Genomic DNA, 26096 nt, shown 5'->3' with positions numbered 1-26096 from the left:
TGGTTTAAAATGATGTAGTTAAATATTGCACATGCTCCAGTGGTAATAGTTTAGTCGTGTGAGTTCAATAGTGATACAACTTTTTCTCAAAAGTTGTACTTTTTCTCAAAATGTACGACTGTGTATCACTGTGTTTTTTCAGTCTATTTATGCTCCTCCACAGGGTCTTCAACGGTCCGGTAACGACCAGACGCTAGAGGAGGTGATGTCAGAGATGTTCAAGGTCATTTCCCCACCCACTGTGAACTTCAGCCCCCTCTCCACACTTTGCCGTAGCTGTGCGGTGGTGGGCAACTCTGGCAACCTGCGCCGTTCTGGACATGGCAGTCTGATTGACTCCCACACCTTTGTGATTCGGTACGTGGTTTGTGTACACACATACAATCACATGCGCATCTTACCCCCCTCTTCTCCTCATATTCCTCACCTCATCTTCCTCCTCCTCAGGATGAACAAGGCAGTGACTCGTGGATTTGAGAAAGATGTTGGTAATCGCACCACACATCACTTCTTGTACCCGGAGAGTGCGGTGGATGTTGCAAAAGGAGTCAGTCTTGTCCTGCTGCCATTTAAACTGAGAGATCTGGAGTGGCTGACCAGCGCGCTGTCCACCGGCAAGGTCAAAATGTACGAAACATTAGATTCAAATCTACTCAAAATCAATTACATAGAGAGAGAGATCTATACCAAATTCAAGAAAACAAAGAAAACTAATTTAAATCTAGAAAATGTATACAAAAATAAATAGAGTTACTTGAAACGTTCACATCAACCAATGTAATATAATACATATTATGTATCAATTTAATAAATACATTGTATATTGTATTAAAGACACATATTTATAACAGAATTACATGAAATATACACATGAAACATTTACATCACAGGGGAAAATGTACTAGATATACAAATCTGAAAAAATCTAAGAAAAAATAAAATATGTTCATAATGTATTGAATGATATAGCACAATAGAAATAAAACAACATCATCCAGATATGCTAAAATGTAGGAATAATATATATCCAGTGCATTCAGTCCATATTTCTACACAAAACCTCATATTCATACACAATAAAGTAGAAAAAGCAGCTTTTGTATACATGTATTATGCATATAAATACTTTATATTACCTGTATAGTATTCTAATCACAGTTTAAAATGTGTGCTTATGTTCTCAAATCTTTACATATAGTACATGTCATGTACATAACATAAAATGTCTGTTTACCTACCTACCGACTGACCTGCTTAGTTATAAAGTATAAATATTTAAATCAGACAGAACAAAATGTGAACTTAAACATGTTGTATGTACATTTAAATACATATAAAGTACTTGAAGTATATTACGACCAGTAAGTATTTTTCTGTTTGTGTATTCAGGACCTACATGAGGGTTAAAGACAGAGTGGAGGCTGATAAAGACAAGGTAAAATAAATGCTCCATCATGCTGTGCTGCTGTAATAATTATATATATATATATATATATATATATATATATATATATATATATATATAATAATTTATATGTATTTCTATGAGATCCAATGAACACTAACATTTTCCCATGGTGTGTGCAGGTTCTGGTGGTTAACCCAGTGTTCTTTAAGTACGTTCATGATCATTGGACTGAGCGTAACGGTCGCTACCCATCAACGGGCATGCTGGCCATCATTTTTGCTCTGCACACCTGTGACCAGGTAGGAGGGAGGAGTCCAACATCCACATTCAATACAATATTTGATCAACATGAGTACTAATTACTGATGTACTATTGGTACCTTCAGGAACAGTCACTGTTTTATTATTTAATGTCCCTGAATGCACCACCAGGGAGAAAACTAGTGGTTTTCCAGACTCTCTATGCTCTTAAATGCATCATCACATTAAGAGAACAAAACTGACGTCATATATGGTTGTATTGTGCGTCACAGTATAGTATTATGTTGCAGCGTTTCATGGCACCACTTCCTGTCTGTCTTCAGGTGTCGGTGTTTGGTTATGGTGCCGACAAGCAGGGAAACTGGCATCACTACTGGGAAGAGAATCGCTACGCTGGAGCCTTCAGGAAGACCGGCGTCCACAGTGCCGACTTCGAGACGCAGGTCATTCACCAGCTCGCCAGAGAAGGCAAGATCAGTCTGCACCTGTGACACAATAACTCACCTACCAACGAGACCTGATTCTCCCAAATGTGCTGACAGGCAGACTTATCAACATACAGACAGATGTGCTGACCAGTTGACTCATGACAGACCTTCCATATTGATGCACAGACTTGATGACAATTGGACTGAATTGCTGACAGACCTGCAGACTGACCAAGACAGACCTACAGACATGCTTATCAACCTACTGACTGACTGCTGACTAATTGATTGACCCTTGATTTAACTATAGGCTGATCTAAAGACCTGCTGAACTGCAGATATGCTTACAGATGAAGATACCTCCAAACTACAGACTGACCCACCAACCTGCTGACCGACAGACCTCAAAACTTCCATACAGACCTGCTGACAGACCTAGAAAGACCTGTTGACTTTGGACTGACCTACAGACTGACCAGCAGATCAGATCTGTGTTCTTCTTGCACATTATTCGTCACCATCACGTCTGCCTTGAATCAGATATCCAGACATGCAGGATTGATGCCGCTGTTTGGCCGAGACATTTTTAGATATGTCGATTAACTGTGGATGTAGCTTTTCTGGGTGGGAGGAGCTAGACCTGCTACCTCCAGCTGGTTGGGAGGTGGTGGTAGTGGTGGTGGTGGGGTGCATGGATATCCTCCCTGTGCCGACTCCTGCTGGTTTAAAGGAATTCCAGCTCAACTTGAAAAAATAAAGACTTTTTTCGGGACTTTCCACTTTTCCACAAACAGACCGTTCTGTCATCTACAAATGCGTGGATCGACCACACAAGTTTTGCTCTGAGCGGGAAACAACCACAGACTTTTTATATCTTTTTGTATTGGATTTTATAGACATTTAACAGGGATAACCTCTTTTTTTTATCAAAGCACTTTGCCCTGAAGAAGGAATGGCATGGGAGGGCTGTGTTGTTACTTTGCTGTCCAACCATATTACAAGACTTTTTTTATATCATTTATAATCCATCCATTTATTCTTATCTTTAACGCAAACCGTCCTGGTCTCTCGGATCCTGACAGACTGGAAACTGGACACAGGATGACAAGTTTTTATGTTTCCTGTCGTGCCAACATTTTCTTGGAATTTAAACCAACATCACTGTTTTAGTATGGAAGCAGTGAGTGGGAGGAGCCTGTGTGACGTTCTCAGCCTGTGGTTATGAAGTTTCGATAGTGTGCAGGTTTTAAGCTGATTTCATCGATTGTCCAAAACAGAAACATTTTGTCAGAGTACAGTGTTTTTTTGAATAGTCCTACATTTAGGTTTTCTGTCTCTGGTTGCTAACAAAGTTAATGGTAAGTGGTAAAGCCAAATAATAATACTAACTGATGAGATCAGAGCTAAAAAGGTGACTCAGTGAGGGAAGCTGCAGATTGCTGAACTTCATGAGCACTTAACGGACAACTGTAACTCCTCTGGGAGTGATAAAGATGAGGAGACTGTGCATGACTTTTAACTAAAGATTTATTAAATAAACTTAACAAGGACAAAGTCAAACAATCAGTAACATTACCAATTAGTGCAGTGCATGAATGCAGTGCAATTTACTTAAAAAAAAAAAAGTCCAACCAAAAATAACCAACCACATGAATGAAAAGAGACTGACCAGTCCAGTTAAAGGGAGATAACAGCATGCACAAGGCTGTTTCACACCTGTACTGTGAATGTACAAAAACGGTTGCATATTGTCAATCACAGTTGTCTAAATGTTTTTGGTTTTGTTTGCACTATGAGCAGTTTCGTGGTGTTTTCACACTGAGTTTGCTTGATTCTGATAGTGTGTATGGTCGTCCATCTTAAAGAGCTGCAGCAGACTTTAAACAAACCAGCTGTGGAGCAAAGTTCGGAAACAACTCTAGGGCATGTGAGGTCATAAATTTTGGATTTAAGCCCTACCTAAAATGGTAACTGTTGATTTGTCCATTTGTTAAAGCATTGATGAAGATTTTTATACATTTCGATGTAGTTTTTAAAGTTTATGTTTTATTTACTTTTTATCTCATTTTTGTTTTATAAAACTGTCGTCAGTAAATATTTTTATCGTTTTTGTTAACACTGATGTTTAAATTGTGCAAAACCAGAAGTTGTCAAAGATGTTCAAAAATCTAACTCAAGCACTCTTGTTAATAAGTACTACAGTTGCTGGTAAAACTGAGTGATAGTTAGAGCACTGGTTGGCCGGCTTCTCACATTGGCTGGCCAAAATGGTTCTGTGTGAACAGTTTCTATCATGTCATCAGGGAGTGTGACTTGTTTTTGTTTGTCATGTCGCTCCAGTGTCAGGTGTTTGCAGTTACCAGTGACTTAACATCGGCTGACATCACTTTCAGCAGCTCTGCAGCAGTTCACTCCGCACATCCATGCACAGTTGAGCCATATACTAGTTGTGTTTGGCTAGCCCAATCCCCAATTCAGACAAACTGCCAGTGTGAAATCGCCCTAAGACTGATGCCCAATAAGGCTCTTAGTCTGCCTCAAACAAATTTGTTGGTGCAACACATGGTCTCACCTCAAAATATTTCTACTCCTTTTTAAGTTCCATGCTGGAAGGCAGTGTAAAAAGCCTGCTGTTATAGTCTCCTCGTGGCTGCATCACAGTGCCACGTTTTCTTTTGTGTGATGTAGCCTCGACACCAAGGATAACAGTGCTTTTATAGTGCTGTCCACATGGAAAGTGACAGTTGTGTGCAAAGTGAAAAAATAGAGTTGGTTGGTTGGTTGAAGTCACTGTGTAAAGTAGGAGATTGTCGTTTTCAGAAAGTTATGAAAATTGTTCGATGCACCTGGGGAGAGGTTTCACACATCATTTGACAATCCAACAAGCACTTTGTTTGAAGCTGACTGAGAGCTTATAAATAATCATGAATGCTGAATCATCTCAAGGCTGTTGGTCTGTCTGTATATGGAAAAAGTCACCTAGTCTTCTAAAATGCAACTGCAGAGTTCTTGAAGGCTAGGGTTTAATCTGAAACATCTGCTGCTGAGATTTAACACTTTGATGGGCTTCTCCAGGAAAACTTCCTGCTAGTAAACTGAGAAATTATCCAGTTTACAAGTTGGCGAGGAACACCTAAATGTGCCATAAACCTGAGTTCAGCTGCTAAATGACAGAGCAACAGCCCACTGGTGTCCTGAGCAGGACTTAACATCTAGATGCAAGGTTTTGAGATTTGCAGGCTAAGTTGTTGTGAACAGATTTACTTCCTCACACTTAAAAAAATAATTTTGGTGTGAGTATAAATCCAAAGTTGTGCTTCTTAAGATTCCCTGTTGTCTGAAAATTGAGATTAACTCAAATCAGCTGCTTGTTATTCCATCATAATTGGTTGTATGTGATGTGTAGCTTTAGAACAGACTGACGTCCGCCGACCAAACAAGATGAATGATGTATGTTAAGTTACCATAGCTTTAATTCAGCTTATCATGTTTAAACTGTGACTGTTAAATAAAGCAGAAAGAAATGTCAGCTTTGCTTAAACAACCTACTGATCATCCATCCATTCATTTGTAGATGCCAAACAGACAGAAGCACTGTGATATTTCAGCAAAAACAGAAAACATTATAAATCCACCACTGTCATTTTGAATGAAATAAAAAATATGAAACAGAATTCAATATTTTTTTTCCTTTAAAAAAATCCTAAGAACTCTAGAGGTAAAAGTTGAAACGATCAAACCCCAGTGAGAAAGATTTGTGCTTATAGCAGCGTATTTCTGCCATCATGAGGAAAAAAATAAGCTTGGTTTTCTCAATATGAGGTGCAATCAAAAAGTTCCAAGAGCGCTACTGTTGTGAATGAACACAGCACAGCAAGGCAACGCACATGCAGCAGGTGCAAGTGATAACTTTCGCAAGTTAGTATTGGGTTGTGCTGTGTGATCAACATCGGGACCGGTGTTACGTGTGTTTTTGTGACCACTTGGGGTGTGTGCGTTTGCGATTTCACCATGGAGCAGCATCAACAGGCCCGGGATGACTCAAGCTTTATGTCAAGGGTCATCACTGATGATAAGAGTTGGGTCTACAGCTGCAAGCTGAGAGACTGAAGAGGGCATGTCAGGTCAGGAGTGTGACCTGGAGTGTGCTTGTTTTGCGGGTTTGTGCACTGTCAGTTTGTCCCCAAGGATTAGACTGTCAATGGCAAGTTCAACTGCATCATTTAGATATTCAGCACAAATGACCTGAACTGTGGCATAATGGCAATTTTAGGTTCTGTCATGACAACGCGCCTGCTCACAGTATGTTGAGTATGTGCAGGTTTTTTGGCTGCACCAACACAATTGTCACTCCACACCCACCTGACTCTCTGGAATTGTATCCCTTCGACTTCCTCCTCTTCCTCAAAATGAAATCCAGGGAGTGCTCATGTTTTAACAAGAAACTGAGTAATTAAATTGTTGTAATAGTGGCAGTAATATGCTGTGGTACTTCCTCACTGAGGTGCTGTGATATCTTGGGACATGGAAGGCAGCTGGAAACATCACATGTATCTCATTTCAGGCTTCACCACCTCTGAAGTCCATGTTTACAGACCAAATCCAGGATAATGAGCCAACACAGTAGTTTGGAGCAGACATCTGGTTTTTATCCTTTGGTCTTCATTGTCACTTATCAGATCTGGTCCTTTAAAGGACGCATCCTCTCAGGTCCTGCCCCTCCAAAGAGTAGAAGCCTGAAATGGGGCAGAAGCGGCTTGTATGGTGGCATGGCCACAGGATCAGTGACTTTAAATACATTAAAATAAATAAATTTGTACTGGAAACACTGTTCAGATGAACTTCAAAATAAAAGTCCAGTGGATTGTTGTATCAGTGTCCTGCCGTTATCTGTGCACTTAAAATATAAATTTTCATGTTAAATAAATAAATAAAAGTTTCAACATGAACCTTGAATCATTGCTGGTCAGTCTGTGTGAGACCATCTCCATGGCAACATTGCCACATGACCCAAGCCATGTGAAGATCTAGTCCTGTCTAGATTCTGCACTGAAAGGTCATCTGTGACGTTGCCATGGTAACAGAAAGCAGAAGTTGCCATGACAACTTGGCTGATAACTGCGGTGAGTTCATGTGAACTCACAGGATACTGGAGTTGCTCCGAACCAGATGACTGACTGGGTCCATCGAAGATCAGGGGTTCAGCTTCTGCTGCTCTGTACTGATCCAGTTTGCTTCTTGTTTGGTTCTCTCAGCTCTGTTGTGGTTTGGTCTGTGCTGTCCCAGGGTCTGTTGAGTCTTGGACTGGTCCAAGGTCTGGTTGGGTCTCGTGCTGGTCCAGGTTAATGTCAGTCTGAGAGCAGCTGGACGAAGGAAGACGGAAACAAGCCTCTCTGGTCTGGTTCGTCCTCTATGTAGCCATGCTGTGCACACACACAAAGACATGTTTATTTATTGCACTGAAATCTACAGAGTCAGAGTCAAGGGAGGATTAAAAGATGGATAAACTCATAGATCAGATGACAAGAGTTTGTCCATTCCGCTGGTGGGAACACCTATCAGACTGCAGGATGACATTGATACGTACCCACCAATCACTGTCTTCCTGTCCCAGGACCACCAGCACCTGTCCCTCAGAGAAGCTCAGCTCATCATGGTGGTCGGCCTGGCAGTCGTACAGTGCCTGAACCCGCCGACTCGATGTGCCTCGGGGCTGATGAAAGTAAACAAATAATACTAAAAATGTTCCTACTAGTTGTAATGTGAGCTATGGACAGTAAATAATAATCAAACTGAAGATTTTTGGGGTAAAATACTCAGCGTAAAAAGACAAAGATCTCTCTGTTTTACAGTTTCTCAAAAGTTTAGACAAAAAGATCTCACCTCTAATTAAAAGATAAGATGAAATGGTCTGTAATTTAACGTTAAACTGAACTCTTCAGGTTACAGGTGTTTATGTTTGTTTTAGAGCAACCAACCAATGATCTGCGAGGAAGTGGCTGTGGGGCGGGGCCTCTGCTGTTGCTCTCAAAGCTCTGAGAGCGCTGATTGGTGGGAGATCCATTGGGCGGAGCTTTACTGGCAGGGTGCAGGAAGTGGGAGGAGCTACCGTCACTATCTGCCCTCCGAAAACCTAACGGAGAGATAAATGAAAAAATTTGGAATCAAGTTATTTTAAGGAACATGTGATTAAATCATGTTAAGTACATTTAGAACATGTAGTGAAACCATTTAATTGTTTTGTCTGTCTGAAATGCCAAAACAACTAAAATATATTCATAATGTCATCAGAGAACCATTTATCATAGTTGCATATGATCGATTCAACAGACAGCAGACAGATAAAACAGACATGGATCTGAGAGGAAGGAGCTGGATGTTACAGAACAGGAAGTACCTCTGTCTGGTCGTTCAGTCAGCGAACTGAGAGGAGAAGCTGGACTGGAGAGAGAGAGACAGAGAGGGAAAGGTAGAGAGGGACTGGTTTATTATCTGTAGCGTTTCCATTCAACATCAATCTGTAATTCAGCTTCACTCCATTAGAGGGTAGTACAGTCTCTTAGTTCACATGAAGAAGAGCTGCTTCAGTACACACTGACACGCCCTATCCTCACTTTGTTTAAAATTTAGTTGAAATTGAAGCATTGAGGTTCTATGTTTCCACTGAGTGAAATATTCAAATACAAGACTCTATATTTTTATGCTTCAGCTTTTCTGCTGACACATTTGGTACATTTATATGTTCACTAGAATTTAGCTTTAAGTTCAGAGAGTTTGAACAAACTTTGGGCAAAAATTAGAAATTTATGTCAGATTTAGGAGTTTTTTTTTTTTTTTTTAATTTAAAGCTTATTTAACATACAATATGTGGGACATACAATATGTTAGATATCCTGTCACACTCTGCACAATGGTTTAATGGCACTTGACTGTAGAATCAGCAGTAGTGGATGGAGTGCATTAATTCATATTTTTGTTGCAGAAATTATTTCTTCTTTGTGTGGATGGAAACCCACCTTAATGTCACCACTGCTTTTTCTCTACTGTCCAATAGGGGAGTATTAGGGGATGTGTTTTCTCAACTGAACCATCAACAGCAATAATGGAGAAAAGCCTGCTCATTCCTGTTGCTAAGCAGCTGTTGTTCTAGACACGAATGCACTGTAAGACCAAGATAATAAATTATCTAACAATATAATCCCATTTAACCTTCTTCAATGTACACACCTGTGCGGCGACCATGTTTGTTGGTCATAGCACGATCCTTTCTATAATGTGTTCTGTAATTAACTCTCCTAAAACTAGGGAGAAAAATGTAGTTTCTTGTGTAAAAAAAATGTAAAATCCTACCTGTTGGTACCTCACCTGTCATGACATCATTCCAATACTGATCCAATCAAAAGCCTCACTCTCTTGCATGTGTTTATTGTAATATTCTGTGAGTCTCAATGTGTTTGTGTTTCAGATACTCACACACACTTCTTAAAGGAGGAGTCTGGACCGCTGTAGATCCTGGGACTGGTTGGCAACCCATAATCTGTAGACACACACACACACAAACAGAGAGTTAATTACACAGAATCACTGGGACAGATTAATTGCAGCATGTCTCTCAGATGTTACCGTGCTTGCTGGACTCAGAGCAGCTCCTCTTGTGTCGGACGGCGATGGGAGGTGGAGGGGTTGACTTTCTGTTTCCTGTCAGGGGGAAGAAAACCTCCCCTTCTTCCTCCTCCTCACCACCCACTCCCTCCCCACCAGCAGGAGGGGGAGGAGGAGGAACACTGGGAGCTGGAGGACAACAAACAGCAGAGATAGATCGTGATCATGATCACATTTTACTAAGAAGCCTCCCTGTTTATGATCTGCTCCTGCTTTAACTTGCTGTTGATCCAAACCCTTCCTCCATGTTTACCTGTTATCATGATAAATTCAGTGTAATGTCTTTAATTTCTGAGGACCTCTTCTGTTTGGATAATTTAAAAAAAGCTTAAGAGTTAACATTTATTGCAGATTTTTCACATTAAAAGTCTACCAAGAAAAACCAGGATTGTGTCATATAAGCAGCTGGAAGACTTTTAATGTGAATCATCCACAAGAGGTGTTGATTTTCATTGGCACTGATCAAAAAAAGAGCAAACGTAGACAATTTTAAGTGAACGAAAACAGTGTTATAGTTAAAATAGAGCGGTGACTGTTGTTGTACTGATGGAGTTACTGCTGAATTTACCATGTGAGACATACATACTAATACAGATATCCCACCCCTAATTGTAAGATTCTGAGCTCACCTTTGACTCTTGGGGCAGTGGGGGTGCAGGAGACGACGGAGGAGGTGGAGGTGGGCTTGGAGCAGAGCCAGAGGGCCGGCTGTGCAGCTCCATGGCCATGGCGAGCCTCCTCCCCACACTGAGCAGACCTCCTCCTGCTGGTCCAGAGGAGGGCTGGATGATGGAGGAGGATGTGGACTGGCTGAAGCTGAAGGGACGGGAGGTGAAGGAGAAGGAGGAGGTGAAGGAAGAGGAGGAGGAAGAGGAGGTGCGCTCCTTCTTCACTGGGCCATTCTGAAATAAGAGGAGGAGGAAAGTTACGAGTTACACAGCCAAACTAAAATTATTATTACATTTTTTGTTCTTGGCTTTCAGTTTCCATGGCTACCTTGTCGTCAAAGTCGTCGTCACTGTCGTAGAGATCATCATGACGAAGCCTCCACTCATACTCCACGTGGACGTGATGGTCAAACTGGTTGGATTGGGCCTGCTGCAGCTGCACACACACACACACACACACAGGTACAGTAAGTGCAGTCACATGTAAAGAAATGTAACTATGGTCAGAGAGATTAACTCACCAGCTCCTCACACTGGCTGTGCTTCAACCTGCGGCTGACGTCTAGAGCGGTCTCTCCTAACTCGTTCTCTGTTCACACACAATTAATTAACGTTACTAAGATGTCCTTTGTCAACATAATCATAAAGTAGAAAAAAAAAACATTTTTTTGGATGCAACTAATGTTCCAAATAATGTCCTCTTTTTGAAAAATGTTCCCCATTTCCAGAAATGTATATAACTATGCTTATTTTCCAAAACATGTTCCCACTTTCCATAAATGTCCTCACTCATTTTCTAAAAATCACATTCTTAAAAATGATGTCCTCGCCTTTGAAATGTCCAAAAATATCCTCATTTCCACAAAATTATGTTGCTTTCCAAAAATGTCCCCTTGAAAAAAGAGCACAATACTGACCACAGTGTAGTGCTAACAAAGTGCTCTCACAAGTACAGTGTATCAACATATGTGACTGTGTGTGGTTGTATTACTGATGTGCGGGTTGGCTCTGGCTCTCAGCAGCAGTTTCACACAGTCACTCTTGTTGTGCAGACAGCTGTAATGCAGCGCTGTGTTTCCTGCTGATGTCTGCATGTCAACATTGGAGCTATTAGAAAAAATAAACCAAAGACACATACACAAACAGAGGTAAACACACAGGTAAATACACAGGTGTACACATAAACACACACTGAGGTGTAATAACTCATAAACATTATCAGATCTAGACTGACCAGTTCTGAGCCAGGAAGTCCAGGATGTGCAGCGAAGTCCTGTCAGCCAATAGGACGGCTAGATGGAGCGCAGTCTCCCCTTTCTCCTGTTGGCATGGAAACACATTGTTGAGTGTGTGTTTAATTTTGCATGAGCCTGTGTGTGTGTGTGTGTGTGTGTGTATCTGTGTGTAACTACTCGTACATGTGTATACCTGTGTATATACCTGTACGTGTGTATACCTGTGTATATACCTGTATGTGTGTGTGCAGCGGCTGGCTCAGCTCCGTCCTCTGAGCATACAGATGGATCAGACTATAGATGTCGCAGCTCTTGGTCGCCTCCTGCAGGCCGAGTCGCATCGCTGCAGCCGAGCTGTGACTCCGCCTCACAAAATGAATATCCTGATACTTGGACATGATGAAGTCTTTACGCTCTGCCCTGCACACCACAAACATGCAGTACCAAAATTAGCAAAATGAAATATTTTCTAATCGGATAACAAACACCTGTGTGTGTTTTTTTTACATGTGGCTGTGTTGGGAGGGCTTCAGTGACGGACTCAGCAGGTTCGCCTCCAGTATTTCATTAAATCCAGAGTTACCAACATTCCTGGCCAACTGGTAGAGAGGCAGACAAAGAAAGAAGTACATATAGAATAAAATCAAATCAGAAAATAAAATCTGGACCATGTGAAAAACATATAAACATATACATATAAGGTCTGAAATTAACAGCAGTACCTATCTGTCATACCTGTCTGATTTACATGTTGTGTCTTAGCTAACAGGTTGGACCTACCAGCAAGTCTGAAGTCCCAAGACTGTCCAGACTCAGAGACTGGATCCTGGAGACGTGGACCCCCATCTCCCTGTGGATCCCTGAACACTCGATACAGGTCAGGATTCCCAAGTTGGTCGAGAGCCATCCAGGATCTACAGAGAGAGGGAGAGAGTGAAGGAATTTCAAGTTATCAAGATGAGAAAAAAGATTCACTGATTGATTGATTAATTGACAGATATGACCTGGAGCTCCACAGTCACAGCAGCTGTTGTTTCCTGGCATCCGTCTGATGTCGTCAGTGATGGCCCGGGTCAGATCCTCCACACTGCTCTCCCCTCCACCTCCCCCTCTCCTCCCCCCGTCCAGAGCCACACTCAGAGCCTCCTGCTTACTGTTACTGAGCACCGAGATCCAGCTGAACAACAAACCCACAGATACATTAAAAAAAACACATTTTAATACTTTTTCATTTGTATGACACTTAACATGAATACAAGATGATAGCAGATGACATGAACAACAAGTTTGTTACTCACGCCACACACTCTGCTTCATCTTCAGCCAAGAAGTGATAGGTCCGATTATCTGAAATATATTACACCATTTTATACCACAGCCACTGGAAATTCTGAATGGTGTTTGTTTGTTTGTTGTTCTATATTAATGCACCAGTATTAAAATGTAGGAGAAGACAGCAAGAGCAGAGCCATGGTTAAAGATTTTTGAGCTCTGTTTATTTGTGTAACCGGGTCTCCTTTATCCTGCAGGTCTGAGTGACAGCTGCTGGGGAAATAAGAGAGAACTGCACAGGAAATTCAACAAAAACTGAACTGAAAATAAAGACGTGAGGAAGACTCAGGTAAGATTTTTTTAGATTAGATTTTAAAAACTCCACCACTTCCTGTTTATCACGAACAGCACAAACTCTGAAGCCTAGGAACTGCTGTGTATTTTATGACGTTCAACACAGAAAAGCTAGATCATAACTAGTTAAAGCCATGTTTAAATTAACTACATTGTCAGTTTGATTATATTTGGCATTTTGTCTGTAAGTGGCCATGGTTTATGCAGGATAATACTCTCTAAGTTTGTACGTCTCATGACTGCAATGAGTATTTTATCAACATATTTATATCACAAATTAATATTATATGTATATATCATTATTTGTTCATTGTGAAATGTATTTTTTTTTCTTACGAGAGATGAGGTCGAAGCATTTCTTGTCCTCCACACTAGGTTTGACTTGACAGGTTAACAGGTTGAGTCTGGTAGGAGGTTTATTAGGCTGAGAGAGAGAGAGAAGGTGTTGTTAGTAAAGATTAGAGAAGGTCAGAGAGCTTTACAGGTGACTGATAAACAAGAGTAATATCTCAATACAAATATACAGTAAGTCAAACCCAGTTCTTTGTTATTGGGTATGTGCTAGTCCAGAGTCCAATCTGACACTTATCTTTACCTAAATGTTGATTGTTGATGTATCTGACACATTGACACAGCAGCTGCAGCCTAATTAATCTGACGTACTTTAGTTTCTCTTTAAATTATTTGTCCCCAATCTTTAATTATATAATCAAAATACACTGATCAGCCACAACATTAAAACTACTGACAGGCGAGGTGAGTAACATTTGATCATCTCGTCACAATACAATTATCTGCTGGGAAACAACAAGTCCTGGAATTCATCTAGATGTTACTTGACATGTACCACACACTTAAACAGACCAAACACACCCCCCAGTAACAGGGGCCTGACCCGTCAGGACCTCTGAGGGTGTTCTGTGGTGTCTGGCACTGGGACATTGGCAGCGGATCCTTTGGGTCCTGTTGGTTTCGCAGTGGGGCCTCCATGGATCTGGCTTGTTCCATCCCACAGATGGTTGATATTATTCACTTTATCTGTCAGTGGTTTTAATGTTGTGGCTGATCAGTGTATAGTATAAAAAAGGTTTTGATTCCTTGAAAATCTTATAAATTATAACTTTAACTGTGACCTCTGACCTTTAACGTTAACACACAGGTGAACTCACAGTAGCATGTGCGATGGTCAGGTAACAGTTGTGAACTGAACATTTTCTTTTCTGCCACATTTTTCTCAACCTGAAACACAAACAGACGCAGTTTTAGTCACAGTTTTTACTAACACAGACTGTCAGTGTTGAGTGTTTCGTAGTTGTGTGTTTGTGTCTTCTACCCGTCGCTCTTCTTGTAGAGGAATCCTGTTCTTTCTGTTCCGTACTGTTTGTCTCCCAGCAGCTGATGCATGCTGTATACCTGCTTAGGTAGAGAATCCTACACACACACACACATGGAGACACACAGAGATACATTTATTACCTGTTGAACAGTGTTATAATGTCAGTTAGTGTCAGTGTTTGTGTCTCTGACCTGCTCTGTGTGGACGACCGGCCTCAGCTGATCTCTGAGAGCACACAGCTGTCTCTTCTCCTCTTCTCGACGCTGCTTCACCTGCAAACACACAACAGCTCACCCGAGCAGCTCACCTAGGCCCTGCTCTTCCAGTGTGGCTTTGCTATCCCTGGCTAACATCGCTTACATTGTAATGATTTCTCTCTCATCTAAAACCATCCTACCTTTACGAAAAGGAGTCTTTTGTATTGAAAATCAGCTGATGTAATTTTAATGAAAGCATCAACAATCTGACTAAGCTAATGCTGTCATTCATGTACTTTGACTGCAGGAAAAAAAGCTAGCAAAACAGCCACAATTTGAAAGCGTACAGCTGTTAGCTGTTGTCGTACCGTAGTCAGGACTCCGTTCAGCTCCTCCATGTACTGCTTCAACCTCTGAGTGGTGGAAACACACTCCTGCAGGAAACTACACACACACAGATACAGTAAATATAATCATGTCTTTTTTTACCATGCGCTGGTTTGTTAATGTGTGTGTGTGTGTTCTTACTTGTTGTGGCTATGGTAGTGTTTGATGAGGTTCTGCAGCAGGTCGACTCCTCTCTTCGTCTTTATCTCATTGACCTTAATCAGATACTGAGAGGAGGGAGAGGAGTTAAAGGAAAGGAAAGGAGGCTGCTGCATATTTTCTAAGAGATGGATGAGTTTCAGAGTTGTTGAGAAGCAGCAGGAGAAGTGTGAAGGAGGATCAGGAGTAGAGGAAAAGGAAAAGGTGGTGCAGGAAGTACAGTAGAAATACTTTTTTCTCTAAAATAAGAGAATTGGGATGTTCTCCAGGTAAAGGTGGTGGAGTAGGAGGAGGCGGGGTCACTGACCTCACACATACTCAGTTGAAAGGAGCGTCTCTCCTTCTCGAGCTCCTCTGCGATCTCTCCTCCGCTCACCTCACTCCTCACCATCCCATACTGCCGGGCCAACTCCCTCTTCTCCTTCTCCACCTGCTTACTGCGAACAGAAGCAATACAAACACACTAATTCAAAAACATTTTCATATTCTTCCATTTTTTGTGCTTCTCTTTACCTTCCAACATTTCAACATGAACATAAGATTCAGCTTTCAACTGGAAAATCCAGAGTTGTGTTAAACCATCAACAGTCAACAGAGAAAAACCCCTCATATGTTTGATCATCACTCACAATCTGCTCTCATAGTCCCTCCACGCTCTCTCAAAAGGCTTCTTCAGATCCTACAGAGAGAAAGACAGACAGTCAGAGAGAAATCAATGAATCTCTTTTGTTCAACACAGATCCAGCATCTGATAATTTTCATGAATTTCACTGAGAGCAGTCAGATAACAGACAGCGCTGCCCTGAGGCCATGTGGAGCAAATATGATAGTAATAATTCCTGTGAATGACTGACCTGTGGTGAAACATCTATCAGTCCATCAAGACTGACCTGAGGTCTGTTACTGCTGCAGTTATTGTAAATTATGCAGGTGATAAATAAGCAGTAAGTAAAGATCCTCACCCCCTTCACCTCCCTCAGGTCTCCTTTAACCAGAGAGTCCAGGAAGAAGTTGATGTTGTGGAGCATGCTCTTTAACTGCACACACAAATACACATAAGTCAGCTCTTGTGGAGGAAATACACTCTGAGGCTCTGACTCTATGCGCTGTTTAACATAAATGATAAAAGTATCTCTTATAATAAAACAACGCAAATATTATTTTCATTTTTAAAATGTTACACAAATATCAAAAATACAAAATAACAAAAATAGAATCAAAGTACCTTATGCTGTCAATAAAAATAAAAATAAGAGGTATCAGTGAAGAATAATACCCAATAAAATCCAACAGATTTTCAAAATGTTCAGGGTTTTTTTCCACTTTGGTTCAGACAGGACATGTTAACCAAAATCTTAGGGTTTTTAATTAGTTTTTTTTCCATCTGAGTTTAGAATGGACCAGCTCATTAATTAGATGTTTTTAATCAGAAGAATTTCTCTGTGGAGTTGGGAAGGGACTAGTTGAGAGCCAGAGGACCCAACTGAAATCCCTCAGTTTTTAATTGGAGGGTGTTTCAGCTGAGTTTGGAATGAACTGGTTAAAAGCCAATTAGTTTTCGATGGCTGAGTGGTTTTTCTGGTGGAGTTTTGGGATGGGCCAGTGTTAAGCTGATCAGACATTTTTAAAGAGAGGGTTTTTGTAAGGAGGAAGGGAAATGGACAGGATTTGTCAGTTGGGTTTTAAATTTGGACCAGTTCAGGACAACCTGGTTTTTCATCAGATGTTTTCCTAATGGATGTTTTAAACAAGACAGTTACAGTCTAAGTGGTTTTAACTAGAGCGTTTCCCAGTGGAGTTGGGTTGGTTTGTTTGTTTTAATCCTTTGGTTTCTCAATGGATGTTCTGAATGAAACAGTTAAGATCTTATTGGTTTTAATCTGGGGTTTTTCCAACTTAAGTCTGTAATGACCACTTAAGAACCAATCAGAAGTTTAAAGGGTTTCTCTGGGAAGTTTGGATTAACTGGCTGTAGAAGTTTCTTATGACCAGTCAAGCACTAATCATAGGATTTAGTGTTTTCACAACTGGTTAAAGTAAAATGAGGGAGAGCTTTGGTGCACCTGCAGGCAGTGAGGTGCTTTGGTGCCTTTTTTTTCAAGTACAGCTGTTCTGACCTTTGACCTCTGTGATGTCATACTGCGGGCACTCACCAGGTTCTTCATTGGAGAGACAAGCTCTTTAGAAAAGTCCGCCAGCCGACAGAAAGCAGAGCCGACCTCAGTCTCTCCATTCGAGTGACAGTTAACCGACAGCTTCTCCATCGAATTGATGTACTGCTCCAGATGAGACACGTGTTCTGACAGAAAGACACAGTGTTAGTGCAGGGATTAGTGTACAGTGTGTGTGTGTGTGTGTGTGTGTTTGTGTTTGCATGAGTGTACCTTGTCCTGATGTGTATTTGGCTTTAGCAGCTTTCTTCATCTTCTGCAGCACCAACCGGTCACTGTCCAAAGCCTGAACACACACACACACACACTAAACAATTTGTACATTTAAACCACAGTTGTGTTTTACTTATCCGCCTGAATCTGCTGAATGTGTGTGTGTGTGTGTTGGTGTAGGGAGGTGGGGGTGGCAGTAATTCACCTGCTGACTCAACACACACAGAGGACGCGCTTTGTTCTCTGACAACAGAAGGCTACATTCCTGTGTGTGTAAACCTGTTTCTCATCAGTCTAAACCTCCACATGAAGCAGCTAATATTGGATATTGATGTTGTATATTGAAAATTCAGTGTGATGTACCATTGGGCTACATGATAATACATGTGTGTAAGAAATTGTGTTTCACTGTTTATACTGAGATCTCTGTATTATTATTCCTGAGTGTATCGACTATAGACCTTTTCTACATTGTAACAGTAGGAAAAGCACAGGTTTTACTACAGGTGTTACAGTAGTATTAAAGTGTCCCAGTAAACCATGACAGTGAGTCAGCATGAATAATACCAGGAGCCTAAAACCAAAGCAGCTACTGTAAATGTAATTCAGCCATCATTAATGTTTTTATTTACACCTGGGGCTGTATTTATCAAACTGCTAAAAGCTAAATTTTGGACGTAAGTGGAGGATTTATACAGTATGGTATACAGTATTTGAAGGGAAGCAACACCTGCCCCTGAGACACTACAGTATCTTAACCTCATTGTCAGTAAAGTTTTTTGTCTTTATCTTTCTTATTTGCTACTTTTGCCAACAACAACTCACTCTAAGACTCCTGGGACTTTCAGGGGGATATTTGGATATTTTATTAAATGAAATAGGTCCAACACTGGGGGATTAGAAAAAATCTTTATGAGGAAACAGGAGCCCCCGCCACACAGTCTAGCATAGATTCACTCAGTCCAGTGTACTGTATGGTCATGCTAACAAACAAAGTATTTTATGCATAAAAGTTTTCTCAAAAAAGTTGTAACTTTCCAGTCTCCCTTGAATGTAGCATTAGTGTGCAGGGCTGCAGATTCATTCATATCTTCATTAACAATCATTTCTCTGGCTCCTCCTCATTAACATTGAATAACAATAAAAATGAATACTAATGAGGATTAATCTGTTGCTGTGGTAACATATGCCAACTCTGCTGGGGGTTAAAGGGGGAGTGGGAGGGGGCACCTTGCGTCTGTTTTTCAGGCCAGTCAGAGATCTGAGGTCCCCAGGTCAACGACTCAAATGACCAATAGAGCGTGTGAGTGTGTTTGTGTGTTTGTGTATTTGGGGGGTGTCAGACAAGAGATTTGAAGATGTAGAGTAAGACCCATTTAACCTGCAAAAGGAATTCAGCTCTAACTTGGAGAGAAGAATTCAGTTTTTCCATGTAGCAGGGGGTTGCAGCATCATAGCAAGTGCAATCACTACTGCACACACACACATATATATATATATATATATATATATATATAAAGAGAGAGAGAGAGAGAGATAATAGCACTGCATTTTATATATATGCTATTACAGGGGCTATAAAATAAAACAATATGAGAATATGTCAGACAGCTGAGTCAAGCTATCAACTGCTAGGTTTATTAAGCCATGTGAGTTGCTAATCCGCAAAGAGAGAGAAACACCAGGGGTAGTAGCTGTTCTCTGCATGTAATCAGTTACCTAAAATCCACCACCTTTCTGTTGGTGTGGAGGTCTTTTATCGAGTACAGAATGGGCTCATTATTGCCCCTTGTAGCTGATAGGGTTAGAGTGCAGTGGATAAATCTTCATAATCCAAAGTAAGCGTTATCACTTGTATGAGAAGTCTGTGGATGCTCAGGGCCTTTTTATCATGTTCCTTTAAACACGTATTAACTAAGTGAGTATGATGCAAATGGAATTTCTAGGAGACGGTGTTGAAAACATAAAGGTGTACCCAACACACAGAGTGAGGGAGGAACAGGGGAGTACATGGGGGCCACAGCAGTTCATTTTTTGCCTTAGGGCCCCCAAGCAGTTTAGTCCGGCCCTGACTATGAGATGGAAGAGAAACATTCACTTGACTGTCTGTTGTTTCATCTCATTCATCGGATAACAGGAGTCAGAACTGCTGAAACCTCCTGGATCAGTGACGACACATCTTTAGTACACTACTACTACTGTTACTGCTACTACTACTACTACTACTACCACTACCACCCCATCGCCCCCCTCCGTCAGCACTGACCTCCTCCAGGAGGTAGACGGTGTTCCTGCAGCTGATCATCTTGGAGGTGAAGGAGGAGGTGGTGGGCGAGCTCCAGTCCTCCTGAACCTCCTGCACGAACTCTGACACTGACACACACTCCGGCATGATGATGCTCCTCAATCCGGGACACACTGGGACCAACCGGGACAGTCTAGCAGAGTCCGGGACTGACAGACCAATTCCACACAAAAGATAAGAGGAGACCAGGCGACACACAGAGGCGATAACGATGCAAGATAAAATAATTAAATTGTAAAATTCGCAATGCGAAGATGTAACAATCCCATCAGCGCAGTTTTCACACTCCCACAGTCCCGTTAAGGAGAATGAGCATTAACAGGCTGATAAAAACCGATCATTAAAGACCCGGTGATTCCTCCGTCAGTGTGACTTCACCGCAGCATCAGCCGCTTCTTTCTCCGAACAAAAGGTGATCAAAATCCAGCAGGAAATAAAATCCCACCAGCGCAGATTCCACAGAAAATCAGAGAAATAAAAATATTCCCGAGTCTTGAACGTATTCAAACTAACGGGTCTCTCTTCGGTAGAGCGTCCTCATTCAGAGAAATCCCACAAACCCGCCCGGGTCTCTGTGTATGAACCGGCTGACAAAGAGCGGTGGAGCTGAGCAGAAGAACCGGACCTCCGTGCACCGGGACCGGGTTCAGATGGGGGGATAAAACCGGTCTCTGCTCTCCGCTTTAGTACCGGCTTCATGTCTTTTCACCATTTGCTGTTTTTTTTCTTCTTTTCCGTCTTTATTCAAACCGCATAGAGAGGCGCGTTCACGGTGCACGGCGGAGGAGCCCTATACCGCGGCGGCGCGCACTGCTGACCGAGCACACACCGTTAGAAATCGATCTTAATTTACAAGGAAATGCAAACAGTGTAAAATAATAATAAACATTATTCTCTAATACCTTTCAAAACCAGACTTATAATACAGTTCCATACAATATAGGACTAAACTACACAATGTATGCGATAAAAGTTAAATAATTTAAAAGGAATAGCATACATAAAACAGGGATTTAAAGAGGTGAGAGACAATAAAATAGTTAACAAATATACAAATGTAAGTGTATATGGGTGGGTTTTTGTAACGCTTTTTAAACTGAGAAACTGACTGTTGTTCTGATCGTGACACAGTGTTGGAGCTGAAACAGTAAAAGCATGGTCCCCCTTTGTTTTAAACCTGGACCGTGGGACTTTTAACATTTGGTTCTCTTATCTGAGAGATCTTGGTGCAGGATGGGGGGTTAAGTCCATGTGGGTGGTGGGGTGGGTTCGCTTCCTAAGAGAAAGTCAGTCAGGATAGAGGTTTTATTGGTCTGTATTGTATTTAAGGGGGGCACATGAGTGGCATATTCATATTTTGTATTTCCACTAATTTCTAATGGACATTTACAATCAATCTAATCAATCTAAGCACTTGATTTAGCAGGGGGGAGGCCAGGTGTCCAGCTTTGGAAATATGGATAGGAATGGGAAGAGGTTAGACAGCAATGTGAGATTACTCCGCCAGGGGGAACTACGCACACAGGCTGTGACCTGTGACTGCGTTTGTCGTAGCTGAAGAAGAGAGTTCAGGTGGGCGCGTGTGAGGTGTAGACCGTCTGAGCAGCACTCTGCAAAGAAATACCGAATATTAATGCGAGGCCAGAACAAGACAAAGATGTGAATAAACTCAATATTGTGCGCTGTATACAGGGAGCGACGTCAGGGACAGAGTTGTATGTTGTTCACCTGTAGACCAACCTACTCGGACACCGGGGAGGACGGTGCCTATGGGCCAGATCCTGCAGAAGCTCCACCTGAAGACATGGCCAGTCTCAGTGATTCGGCCTAGAGAATGGATCCATTTAAACACAGTTATGTGATCATAATGTCACCTTGATGAATATCATCTTTAGATGTATAACTGAATTTACCTGCAGTGTTGATGCAAGCCAAAACTTCCAAGCAAAAAAACACTTTAAACAATATGATCTACCACATTATATTATACATTTAAATGTTGGCCACAAATGCTTTTGAAGCTTTTTTGCCACAGGTATTTGTTGTGTTGAACACTTAGATAATCCTGTCTAAACACATGTAAAAGAGTTGTGGTGGACACCGAATTATGTGTTTTATGAACAGCAAAATCTATGCAGTGTTAGCATACACAATCCATTTTAAAATGTATCGCACAATCATTAAGTAAGCTCATCTCCTCCTTCAGATGCTAAGCACTGCATTTTAATTTAAGTGGCTGACTGATATATCTCCAGGAAAATCCAACTACCACAGAGAATCTGACTGAAAATGAATTTCACAACTAGTTTTCTCTTTTAATTATATCTGTTGGCCACTCATTTTGATTGTGTGGGGTAGAGTGTTGTCTGTCTGTGACATGAGTTATGGATGGATGACAATCAGTTGGTTCAGTTAGTAAACATTAATGACTAACAATAACTAGCTGACACACATTGTCTCATACAACTTAAATTTTAATTACTGACTTTTTAATTTTTTTCAGGCTCCAGCTGGTTATGATGATATGATGAGAGCAGAGACCCACCAAAACTGAAGATCAACAAGTGTCTCCAGGTGGGGAATGAAATCTAAACTGTGTTCCTCACTGTGCAGGCAAAGATACAGTGCCCATTTTCAGTCCTTCATTATCATTCAGTCAATCATTCAGTTTTTAGGTTTTCTCTGGTATCACAATACACTGCAAACAGGAACTGCTAATAGTGAAACACATTAAAACTCAGTGATTTATATAAAAACTTTATGTCCCTGGAAATTATTGTTCGGAGGTTTCATGTAGCTCAACCTTTTTATTTAAAAAATTGTATCAGCTGTTGTAACAAATGTTTTGTTCTTTTCTTGAGGAGAGAGGGCACAGAAAAGAGATCTCAGGAATTAAGATGACTACTCACAAGTTTTCAGGTCTAACAGTCAAAGGCATATAGAAATACGGTTTAACTGTCTGATTTAATGGTATTCGGTTTGTGATTTATACCACACGCAGTTGTTAGTATGTTGTTTCCGGCTTCACTTAGAGTGTTGTCAAACGCGAAGTAGGCGGAGCACAACCAGTCGACCAATCAGCGGATCTTGGCTGGCGTCCGGCGTCTTAGGCCGAAATGTACAGTCTATGGTTGTCTCCGAGAGCCTGGAGAGCAGGGAAAAATAGTCGGGAAAACGAGTAAAAATACGGAGTAAACTAACGTTTGAGTTGTAGTTTCCTCTTTTTTTTGGCTTGTTAGCACTGTGCAAAATGAAGCTTTGGAGCTGTTTTGTCAAACACAAGTGAGGCTGGAAGTGAGGCGAAGGTAAGGTTTCTATATGTTGTCCTTTTTTGGCCTGCGCATTTTAGGATTCAAGTGTCTGATCAGAAGCCTGAAATTGCGCCTGAAATTGTTGCTGTTGAATCACGCACAATAAAATCGAAATGTAAAATTGAAGTGATCCATTTTATTAAGTTTATTTAAAATTGCAAATTAATTTAAATTAGGCATTTAGGCACTGTTAGTTTGTCATAAAGTTTATTCAGGTTTCTCTTTGAATGTCATCAGATGCATCAAAATGCAAAACAATGCAGGTGTATTATGAAATGTCTGTGTATGAGTTTCTAACTTCTAACTGAAGCTGTGTGTTACCTTGAATGAATTCCTTTCCTCAAATAGAACATAAAGAATAAAAACAATATAAATAACAAATTAAGATAATATGGTTTTGGAACTGAGAGTGATGTCACCTATAAGTTGATGGCCTTGGGAAAACAAGCCGGGAAAGACAGAAAAACATAAATGCTCAGAGAAAAGCCTTATAGTTGCTTTTTCAGAAAAAACGTTCAAAGCAAATCTGCACTTCACCCAAGGAACACTTCAGTTGTTAACATTAGATTGTAATGCAAAAACTTAAGAATGTTCTTAGCTGCTCAAATTTAACTGTTCATAAAAAATGTAACGTTAAACCATGAATGTGAACCAACTCAAACGTGTCTCAGACTAGCTTTTGTTAGCAATACCTGCTGATAACAATGCTCAACATGGTATTTTGCTCATACAGTGTAGCAACATGTTCACAGATAAAATATGGACAGTACTATGTGTATACCTGACTTTATGTGAAACAAATTAAAAAGAACGAAGAAGAATAAACTGTAAAATTGGTGTAAAAGTAGAGTGTTCACTACTATTGATATGAGCAGCAACCATTTTTGATTCTTATGTCGGGGTCAGTGGGTTTTCTCCAACTCTCCAGGTTAGAAATCCAACTTAATGGGGCGTTCATCTTGACCAGGAACTCAGAAATTCTGACTTCTAAGTACAACTGGAATACATCATAATTTTGTCAATTATGCTAGTTGCAGCTGGATACTGTCTCTCGAAACAGCTTTTCACCTGACGAGAAATATCATCACGTTTTAATATCATGAGATCTCGCCCCACCCCTAGTGATTAGTCATGTGTTTATGTGTTTGTTTGGACTTAACGCTTGATTCAGTACAGTGTGATGTAAGAGGCTTGGAAACTACATTTTGTCTCTGTGCCCATCCACAATGTTGAGGTTACAGTTAGAAATCATTACACCAGTATTTAAGCTTTGAAAGTCCTTTTTTTCCTTTTTTTTACATTGTTTTTCTCTTTTAGGTCAGTCAAGTTTTATTTGTAATTGTCAAGGCTGTAGTGCTTAGTTTTCACTGTTCACTTACACTGCGTGGGTTTTAGTGATAAAAAGTTTCCATTACTATTTTGTATTAGTTAATCAGTGTTTCAAGTGTTGTACACGTGTTTTCCAGGTCTGCTTGTTCAGTTGCTGCAGTTTGGACAGAAACACCAACATCACCTTACAGACCAACAGGTATGTGCCCGAAACATTTACCCGGTCTGAAAAATATGTGTTGATGAGCTGAATTATTAATGTCAGCAACCACTTTTGTTTTTTGGTATAGTGTTACTGTGTAAATCCCAGCTGAAACCTTTGTATTTAATGAATTTAGTACTGAATATAAGAACTGATTAATCTTTTCTATTAAATCAGAAAAAGTACTAACCATAATTGGCCCAAAGCTCAAGGGGACGTTTTCAGATGTCTTGTTTGATCAACAATATTTACTGTTCATCTTACAACAAAGAAAACAATTAAATTCTCACCTCTCAAGCCTCTGTCTTGAAGCAAATATTTGGCATTCTTGGTTTTAAAAAAATATGCATCAGAATAGTTGTCAATGTTGTCTGTGGACAAACTGACTGTAGCTCTCCTCTGCTTCAAATACAAGTTTGAATACATCAGAATCAAAAAATGCAAAATTCTCTGTCTTGGATTGTTATTGTTGAGGATCAGTCAAAATGGGATTGAAAAATATCTTAACTCAAGTTTGATTGTATATGATCAGATGTTCTAAATGCGTACGTGTGTAACAACCAGTTCTACACTTATTTACTTAAAATTTTCACATAAGGTGCAGTTAAGACTTTTGTAAATTTGGTTGTTATTTATTAAATGATAACACAAAACAAAATGTGTTAACGAGAAGAAGGTTGAAATTTGAAATAATGATTCTGTATGTGACTGACTGTGGTAGAATAAATACTCAGAGCTTTTGCTGAAGAATAATAAATTAACAAGTTAAAATCCTGCATTCAAAATGTATTTAACGGATAGTGTTTATTATTGTTGTGCAGTTCATAGTAACACACGATTGCTTCAGTGATTAGTTGATGGACACACAATTAGTAATCATTTTTACTTTTTCCCAAATATTTGTTGCTGTTGGTTCTTCAGGAGGTTGATGATAGTCAAATGTTCTGTGTTCAGCTTTAATTGTTCAGTATTCATCTGTGTTTTCATGGTTAAACTGTTAATTATGGATAGGCTGTAGTGTATTGATCATTTTCCTTTGTATGTTTTCTGTTTGATTTCCTCCAGTTGTCACCACTTTGTCCATGACATTTGTCCATGATTGGAGTGACATTGTTGAGGATGAGGGAGACATTTTCGACAATCAGAGACATTGTCCAGGATCACAGAGTCTTCGTACAGAGTCAGAGAAGAAGTTTAT

General features: G+C 40.5%; 1 protein-coding gene, 2 long non-coding RNA genes and 1 pseudogene across 3 annotated transcripts; 3 read left to right on the top strand and 1 right to left on the bottom strand.

The window, feature by feature from the left end:
* LOC108885565 (CMP-N-acetylneuraminate-beta-galactosamide-alpha-2,3-sialyltransferase 2-like) overlaps positions 1–5771 on the top strand; it is a 23896-nt pseudogene extending 18125 nt beyond the window's left edge.
* LOC108885580 (arf-GAP with SH3 domain, ANK repeat and PH domain-containing protein 2) lies at positions 3102–21347 on the bottom strand. Its single transcript, XM_051074655.1, has 28 exons — positions 20018–21347; positions 17752–17845; positions 17521–17666; positions 16330–16404; positions 15997–16046; positions 15675–15804; positions 15350–15435; positions 15190–15265; positions 14816–14896; positions 14622–14719; positions 14458–14527; positions 13625–13712; positions 12961–13009; positions 12443–12839; positions 12170–12261; positions 11896–12082; positions 11662–11747; positions 11419–11534; positions 10949–11016; positions 10756–10863; positions 10389–10661; positions 9933–9951; positions 9721–9888; positions 9571–9634; positions 8495–8538; positions 8076–8230; positions 7685–7810; positions 3102–7520 (listed from the first exon to the last, which is right to left on the bottom strand). The coding sequence occupies exons 1-28, from the start codon at positions 20141–20143 to the stop codon at positions 7446–7448; spliced, it is 3147 nt and encodes a 1048-aa protein (XP_050930612.1). The 5' UTR covers positions 20144–21347; the 3' UTR covers positions 3102–7445.
* LOC127143124 (uncharacterized) lies at positions 7710–9505 on the top strand. The gene is made up of 2 exons (XR_007814324.1): positions 7710–7819; positions 8066–9505. It is a non-coding gene; the product is annotated as an uncharacterized LOC127143124 (long non-coding RNA).
* Positions 10499–26096, top strand: LOC108885590 (uncharacterized). Its single transcript, XR_001961267.2, has 8 exons — positions 10499–10635; positions 10743–10889; positions 12425–12539; positions 12660–12734; positions 13192–13283; positions 22560–22630; positions 24834–24895; positions 25964–26096. It is a non-coding gene; the product is annotated as an uncharacterized LOC108885590 (long non-coding RNA).

Source organism: Lates calcarifer, linkage group LG12, assembly GCF_001640805.2.
Source record: "Lates calcarifer isolate ASB-BC8 linkage group LG12, TLL_Latcal_v3, whole genome shotgun sequence".
Taxonomy (NCBI): Eukaryota; Metazoa; Chordata; class Actinopteri; family Centropomidae; genus Lates; species Lates calcarifer.
Note: the sequence above shows the minus strand (reverse complement) of the source record. Positions and strands in the feature narration are given on the sequence as shown.